The sequence below is a fragment of the Physcomitrium patens genome, chromosome 14 (assembly GCF_059467195.1).
Source record: "Physcomitrium patens ecotype Gransden chromosome 14, ASM5946719v1, whole genome shotgun sequence".
Lineage (NCBI taxonomy): Eukaryota > Viridiplantae > Streptophyta > Bryopsida > Funariales > Funariaceae > Physcomitrium > Physcomitrium patens.
The window spans coordinates 13,463,677-13,472,364 of NC_143423.1; the positions used below are offsets into that span (position 1 = coordinate 13,463,677).

General features: G+C 33.4%; 1 protein-coding gene across 2 annotated transcripts; it reads left to right on the forward strand.

Annotated features, from left to right (window-relative positions):
- Positions 1-4,801: 4,801 nt before the first annotated feature.
- Positions 4,802-8,257, forward strand: LOC112291918 (uncharacterized). 2 transcript variants are annotated; one of them, XM_024539907.3, is made up of 8 exons: positions 4,802-4,975; positions 5,498-5,601; positions 5,876-5,979; positions 6,433-6,515; positions 6,648-6,756; positions 7,230-7,243; positions 7,459-7,560; positions 7,784-8,257. In XM_024539907.3, exons 1-8 carry the CDS (start codon positions 4,919-4,921, stop codon positions 7,964-7,966), a joined length of 756 nt encoding a protein of 251 aa, XP_024395675.1. In that variant the 5' UTR covers positions 4,802-4,918; the 3' UTR covers positions 7,967-8,257. The 2 variants fall into 2 exon arrangements, with proteins under 2 accessions (XP_024395675.1, XP_024395676.1); XM_024539908.3 differs by having other exon boundaries at positions 5,501-5,601.
- Positions 8,258-8,688: the final 431 nt, after the last annotated feature.

An 8,688-nucleotide genomic window follows, 5' to 3' on the forward strand; every position in this document is an offset into this window, starting at 1 on the left:
TATATAATATTTTCATATAAAAGCCAAATTAAAATATAACTAAATTATATTTCACAATTTATTTGAAGAAAGACATATCATTCTTGAGGATCTTCATCTCGATTACATCATCTCAAAGGTTTTGAGAATCACAATGTCTCATCTAGTAAGTCAATAAATGATAGCTCTTGACTTCAATTTGCTAGTTGTTGATTTTTTATTTGCTTAGCATCACAAATATACAAAAGTTATAAATAAAAGTAGAAGATAGAATATTATCTTCTCTGGATCTTATATCTTTTATAGCAAAGATTTGCTATTCTTCATCTTAATTTTAATAGATGTTATTGATGAAAAGCTTCAATATTCTTTGTTACATGTATAAGATTTTTTATCAATTCCTATGTACATTCACTAATATCATATTTACATCAATGAATAAAATATTATAATCAATTTTGGCATCGCCTTAAATGTAAGACTTCTTCTATTTCAAACTTTTGATTATTATCTATTTCTATAGAAGGAAGTAGCATTTGTCTTCTTCCCAAGTTATTTACTATCTTATATGGCTCCAAAAGAGACATGTAGAATACATGATAGATCTTCATAGACTTCAATAGATGTAATCAATAAGCAACATGATTGACTTGTTCAATGATTAAAAAAAAAAATCTAAGCCTACAATAGTCCAATTTGTCACAAAGACATGTCATGGATGATAATCACAATTGACAAAGAAATATTTTTTTTGAATAGAAAAATGTACCAAATTATTGTGTGCAAACTACATCAATGGCAAAAAATTTGTCTAATCATCTTAATAATAATTGATGGTACACGTCAAATATTGCTCCAAAATTTGATTCACTTATTTTGTTTGTTTAGTAGTTTGAGGATGAAAAGTCAAAAAAAGCTTTATATCTAACTTTAAAATCTTGAAAAGAGTTCTTTAAAATCTTGATATAAATTGAGTCCCTTTAGTCAATATAATATCTTTAGGCAATCTGTGATAGCAATAGATATTGTCATAAAAAAAACTTAATTGTTTCTTTACTTGTGATACATTTTGTACATGGTACAAAATATGTAATCTTAATAAAAAATTTCTATTATCACAATTATAGAACCATACAAACTTAAGACTAGAAGATCTACAATAAAATCCATAAAAACAAAAGATTATGATTGTTTTGGAATAGGTAATGGCTGAAAAAGTCCATAAGGTCAATGATGAGGATTTTTTGATCTTGAATAAATATCACATAATTGCACAAAGTCTTTAATTGCCTTACATATTTGAGACCACCAAAAATCTTTTGATATTAATTCCAAGATCTTATTGTATCCAAAATATCCAATTATTAAAAAATCATGACAAGCTTGAAGAATATATAATCACATTTTATCTTTTAGAATATATAATTATTTTTCAAAATAGAGTAGATTATTCTTAAACTCAAACTTAGAAGTATAATGAGATTTAAAAGAATTATTCTTGATATCATGAATAAGAAGATTAGAGGATATACTTGATTGAATTTGCTTGACAAAAGTTGAATCAATAGTCAATGTTAATTTCATTATTCAAAGATGAGAATGCTCTTATTTTAAGAAGATTGTTCTTTGTTAATCAAAAGTTGTGTTTATTTCTTTTGATATAAGATAAGAATATTTAGAAATAGCATCTGATAAATTTTATTATTTTTTGGATTAATAAGTAATCTTAAAATCAAATCTTAATAAAAACATGCTCCAATAGGCTTGGCAACAATTCAAAATGCATATTGACATAAAATACTTGAAGTTCTTGTGATTCATATATGCAATAATTGGACTAGAAGTACCTTCTAGATAATGATGCCATTCTTGAAATGAATCCATAATTGCAAGAAGTTTTTTGTCATGGATCTCATAGTTAATCTTGGATATTAAAAATTTCTTGGAATAAAAAGCTATTGAATAGAACTTGTCATCTGCTCCCATTGGTGATAAAATAATACCTACAGCAAAGTTTAATGTATTTTTTATTATGAAGAATGCCTTTGAAAAGTCAAGATTGGTACAAAAAAATATATATATTGTTTTCAAGACTTTAAAAGCTACTTCAACTTCTTTACTCCACTTAAGTTTGTCATTACATGTCAAGCATGTAAGAAAAGCTGCAACTTGAAAAAAGTTTTTGATGAAGATCTACTAATAATTGGCAGATTTCAAAAAACATTGTACATCTCTAACTATTTTAGAATCTTTCAATCTATGATAATTTGGACCTTCTTTGGATCCATCACAAGACTATCATTTGAAATGATGTATCCTAAGAAGTCAACTTAAGTAGTGTAAAATACATACTTTTCTATCTTAGCATATAATTCTGTATTTCTTAATTTTTGTAATATATGATGAACATAAAATTTATATTCTTTTGTATTCTTAGAGTAGATCAAGATATTGTCTAAATAACAAACAACAAAATTATTAAGAAACTTACAAAAAATATCATTCATTAGATGTTAAAAAATAGTTGGCACATTTATAAGTCTAAAAGGCATAATATTATATTTAAAATGCCCATACCTAGTTTGAAATATAATTTTTTTTAATGTATATCAAATTATATATTTTTTATAGATTTATTTTTGTATAGATCTTTGCTTGATTCAATTGATCAAGAAGTCTTAAAATCAAGAATAGAAGATACCTATTCTTGATGGTAATCTTGTTGAGTCATTGATAGTCCATACACATCTATAAAGATTCATCTTTTTTCTTTACAAATAAGATAGGAGCTTTGATTGGAAATTTAGAATGGTCTATGAAGTTCTTAGCCAAATTTTCATCAATGTATTCTTTGAGTGCATCCAATTCATTTTGTGATAGGCTATAGATTGATCCGAATGGTGGTTGAGTTCCTTCTTGAAGACCAACGGAACAATCATAAAAACAATGCTCTAAAAGAATATTTTCATTTTTCTTTTCAAAGACATCATGATAATCTGGGTATTAGTTTAGAATATCACTTAAAATCTTTTTTCTATTAACAATAGGTATGGCATATATATATATATATATATATATATATATATAAATCTTTCTTTTGCAACATGCATGAAAGTTCTTGCATCTACCAATAATGGTTTAAATATACTAATCTTATGGACTTTTATTTGTCTAGCAAAATCTTTAGCTAAACTATGAAAAAAATCGAAATTGTAAGAAATCTAGTATATTTGAAGATTATACCTTTTTTACCACAATAATTTTAAAATAATTATATTAAAAGAAGATCCAATCATATTAAATATTATTAAACTATTATAACTACTAGTTGCTACTTCTATAGAAATAATTTTATGTATAAAATTTCCAAAAGATAATAAATGGCTACCTATTATTTATGTATATATATATATATATATATATATATATATAAGTTTGATTTACTTAATTAAAGATATATCTTGTTTTTTAACAGAGTCTTTCTTTAAAAAATATGTTGAGACTCCTAAATCCAATAAGGCTAAGACATTGTGATTCTTTGATCCTAATCAAAGTTCTATTGTAAAACAAGGTGAAGGATTTGAAGAGAAAATTTAAAACCTTTACTAGGAGTTGCGTAAGATTTTAGTTGCATAGTCTCTATTATAATTGAAGAGACTTGTTTTTTGATACGTTATCTTTTTTAACAACCATGCTCTTCATTTTGTGATTGCGTTGCTTCTTTGGATAATATTAAGCAGTGTGCTTGGATTCTCCACAATATAGGTATAAATTCTCTTTGCAACAATAAGTCTTTTTTTTTTAGTAAAAAATTTAAAACGTACCATATTAATTTGCATTGCTTCCAACTTTGATGAATAAGTTTTTGAAAACCTAAGAATTGCCATCATTACTTGATTTGTTCTTCTTTAGCCAAATCTTTGTATTTGATGTCTTTCAAATAATCAATTATTGCATGCAATGGCTTGAGTGATAAATTATTCCAAAGATTTTGCTTGCAAAATTGTTAATAACAAATCTTTGACTTTGTCCTTCAATCTATATCGAAATTGATTAATAAAGGCTTTGTCATTCAAATCCACATCTTAATATCTAGGAAGTCTTGGTATAAATACTTTAGATAAAGTTTTATATTTTTGTAGAAAATGACGTTCTTTTAAAAGCTTCAGATTTTGAAAATATTATTAAGTAAAAAGAGCCCATAGAATGAACCAAATCAAAATTTATTATTACAAGTCTAAATATGTTGGGTCATAATATGATTTCTATAATTATATAATAATAATTTTGTTTTGAATTTTTTTAATGGGATTTTTTTAAATTATATTGGATATGACTTCTCAACAATTTATAAAATCCACGTTTTAACGTTTGTCGTTACTAAAATATCTGCTCTGCTGTGTGATCCAAAACCCAGGGATAAGCAGTGGACCGAACCCTAAAAGTGCCAGTGTTAGGGACCCCCAAGTTCCCTGTAAAGAAGCGAGAAAGATATTAAAGTAGAATCTGTTTCATCATCTAATGTCGGAGAGGATGGACTCCTGGGTAAGGATTGTCAAAGTGGGATATATCCTAATTACTGGTTAAGACTCGAAAATCCGGGTGAAAAACGGAGCCTGAACCTCAGAGATAATATGGAGCAAAATTGGAGGTAGTGATCATGGGTTGGAAATAGAGACAACATAATTAATGGCAAGAGATTAGGGCCCAGCTTAGAATTCTCTGGGACACTGATGCAATGCTCACCAGAGTGTCCACGATACCCATTCGGCACCGAATTTAGCATCCGGATTGGATAGGTGTTGGCCTTGTTTGGAGACTCTCAGGCTGCGTGGATGCGCTTTGTTCTGGGAGCTGCAAGGGTGAGAGTGGTGTAGAACGAGAAACGTATTCACGCACACGGAACTGAGAAGGAGAGTGTAGTCGAGAGAATTCGACAATGGCTATGGCGGCGATCTCGTCGACGACGTGCACTGCAGCTCCCTCCAGTACTCTGGTAAGCTCCCAAGAGCTGTCGTCTTGAAGCTTGGGTTTAACCTTATCTGAATGCTTGTGGGCTGCGAGGTAATCGCTTTCTGACAGTTTCGAGATTTTGAAGATGGACTATTGTGGGTGGTTTCTGAGAGTGAGGTGACAAGTTTCGAGATAGGAATGACAAAATGGGAGGAACTAGACGAGAGCGCAGTGTATTGGACCATTAGAGCAGTTGCAAGTACTATTTTGATTCATTCAGGTCTCTCTTGGTGAAGTCCTTGTTACCGGACTATGTTCCTCGAGTTGGGGCTCGAGTTGGATGATTGTTTTGTTCGAGGGTAGAACTCGTCTGCTTACTTGTATCGGCTAGTATGTATAGTGTTCTTCGTAGATTCTTGCTTAGAGATTATTTGACCTTGTTCATTCGCGCACTGATACCTGATAATGTCGATTCAATTGGTACTGTTGTTTATATGTTAAGCCTTATACTGGCAATTGTTTGTTGGTATTCTGTAACCTAGTCAACGTTTGGTTATTGTCATAGCAGAGGCTATCTAGCAACGGTAGTGGATTACGAAGTGCTTTTGCTGGTCCTCAATGTAGCTGCGGAGGATTTTCATCAGCACTCTTCGGTGCCCCTATCTTGAGGTTGCATATGCTGGCCCTTATGGATTATAGTCTCTTACTTGAATTGAATATCTCATGGCTTTCACAAGGATCCATTCTTGGATGATATTCTAGTGTGAAATGTTAAAGCCTTTATGTACTTGTTAGAGGATCTGAACATGAAGAAATCCACCAATGTATATGCAGCGTGGCGGCTTACACTCACTTATTTTCTCACGCTCTTTCTGGCTCTTCACATATATATCCTCTGAATGTAGGTTTGTGTTACCCTAAAAGATTTGTACCATGCTGACAGGGTCCAACGTCTAAGCGGTACACCTCGCCAACGAGGACCTGTTCAAATTTCTGCTGTCAAGTATGAATATAAATCTTCTCAGAATACAAATGATCTAAGTCAAGGTATGTGTGCCATCATTTCACGAAGATTTCACTTTTGGCTTGTTACGTATGCGCATGGAAGTTACACGAAGTGCTCTGATACGCAACATTCATCTTGGACGCAACATTAGGAGAGAATGTCACGATGTAATTCAAATCTCTAGGTTGGGCTACTTGTGATCCCTATAAGAGCGTCGCTGCAGCTTTGTTCTTCACTCATTTACCTATAAATTGAATGACGTTTTCACTGGGTGTTGTTGTAACAGTATGCTACTATCATCTCTCTTTCGTTGATCGTATCATTTTTGTTCCTCTTGTGTTACATTTTTTCACAAATCGAGTAGTGTTGGCGTTTTCTCTATCAGAATATAATATGTTAGATAGGTAAATGGCACCAATAGATTGTCTTTGCCTCCCGAGACGTTGTTGATTTTAGTTTTTATTCATTGGTGATATGTATTGTGATGCGAGCAGCTCCGCTATCTAGTGGAAATAGCAATTTGACGTTGATCAAGGATGCTCGCATCGAGGCTCAACCTCAAGACATGAAGCTCAAAGTAAGAATCTACCGAAATTAACTTTTTCCAATGATCAGAATGTCCTTACGTAAATGCATTCAACGACTAAGCTTCATAATGTATGATCAATACTCTATTGATATGTATGATATCTTCGTGATGTGGATGCAGCTGAGAGTAGATTTGACAGGCCAATCTACACAGAAGGCCTTTGACACAATTGTGAGAAGTCTTGCTAAGAACGCTCCACCAGTACCTGGATTCCGTAAAGCTAAAGGAGGTGATTTCTTACATGATTTTCCTAATCCTTTTCAAGTACTTGTTGACCGTTACTATCTGGCATGAAAACTTTGACATACATTACTGCTCGGTCTTTCAAGAGGATCGAATCTTGGTCCAAAAGTTTCTGTTTCATTATCTCTCTAAAACTTGGATTTCGTCATTAAATATCCTTGGTTGATAATTATTAGTGAGAGTTGGGAGTTCTTCAGTGTTGCTTTTTGGTCGCTTGTCTGTTCAATAGTAACCGAAAATTTTGCACAATTATGTTCTGCCCATACCTCAATCTGTTTTTAGTCACGTCTAAGCATTTTTGAAGCCTGCCTTGTCCGTCCTATACCCATTTTTAGGTCTTTCTTAAAATTTTCTAGAGGACGCGAGGTGGAAACCTTTGATGGGATTGATTTTGGGAACAGTTGTCATGGCCCCTGAATTTCTGTGATGTTGTGTGCATGTCTTCAATACGTCAATCAGGAAAAACATCCATTGTAAGTTCCCCATATCAAATAGAGACTCCTCAGAGTGCATTTGATGACTAATCAAGTAACTTTTCCAAGGGTGCCATTTTGGACGATTTGGGTCGCTTATTTCCTGGAACCAAGGCAACTCATTTTTAAGAAAATCACTGTAAAGGTTAAAATGGTCTGACTCTTCACAAATGCTCCTAGTTTACAAGTTGCGTACATGCTGAGTATGTGAACAGGTCCCTACAAGTGTGTTGCTGAATATGATGGGAGTCTCAAGGGTACGAAAGTTCGTGATTGAGGAGATTGTGCGGACGGTTTTGGTAGAGTATGTTGAGCAGGTTCGTACATATCGTCTCTGGCACATATGTTCATGTACATAGTAAATGTTGCAAGGTATACCACACCCCCAAAATCTAATACATCAATCTTCGACAGCGTTATATTGGTATTACAATATAATTCCAAGTAATCGTGAGGTATGTAGACAATTTATTGTGGTTGAATATGGAAGTGGCAGCTGCCTGTCCTCGTTCTCTAGTAATGTTATCTTCGTGGTTGCAGGAAGGAATCAAAGCAAAGAAGAACCTCGCAACAGATAAAACTGCGGACGAACTAAATGCCATATTTGAGCCTGGACAAGAATTTGGCTTTGATGCCACCCTTGAGCTGGAGGATGACTCAGCTGATGAAGTGGCAAAGCCAGAAGCAGCAGACGCATCCGAAATTGAGGTTGTGGGTGCATAATGTTCAACCAGGATCAGTACCATTTTGCCCACTCAAGGAGAGTGACACGAGCTCACTATGAATCTCGGACACTAGTCCATCCGGGACGGCGTTGCAGACACAGTGAAGCACTCAGCTGACTTTCTATAGTATGCTTCTGACCATGTAGAAAGTCTAGATTCTTCTCAGGCTCAGCTCTTGTTTTTATCTCGGGTGGGGTTTCTTACGCTCTAGGAAATGTTGAGCAGCTTGAATGTAAAATTTGTAGCGACCACATTCTTACCTCAATGTGAGTTATTTTGCTGTGAGAAACTGCCAGCGTACCCAACTCTCCATGCATGACGTGCTTCTGTGTGTCAACTTCATCAGCTTACTTTGCTTGATCTGAGCTAGTGGTTCTTAGCAATGTCGATGCTGATGTGGGTACAGTGAGGGGCACTGGCATTGTTCTATGTTCGTGGCATTACTTCCATTCAAGCAATTTCAGTGATGAAAAATCAAAATGGGAAAAAGCCTTTCAATTTGAGGAATTTGGCTTGAAAATCATAGAACTGTAACGAAAGTTGAATAAGACGTGATCACTTTCAAATTACAGTTGAAGTAGTAATCTTACAAGTCTTCAAAAATGTAAACATTTCATGAAAGAAAAAGTCGAAGTGCTGTAAGGAATCCCCCATTGTAGGCATCCATTTTCTCTCTTGTTTCTACAAAGGTTCAATTTCAGGTATGTGTGTCGGTGAAGG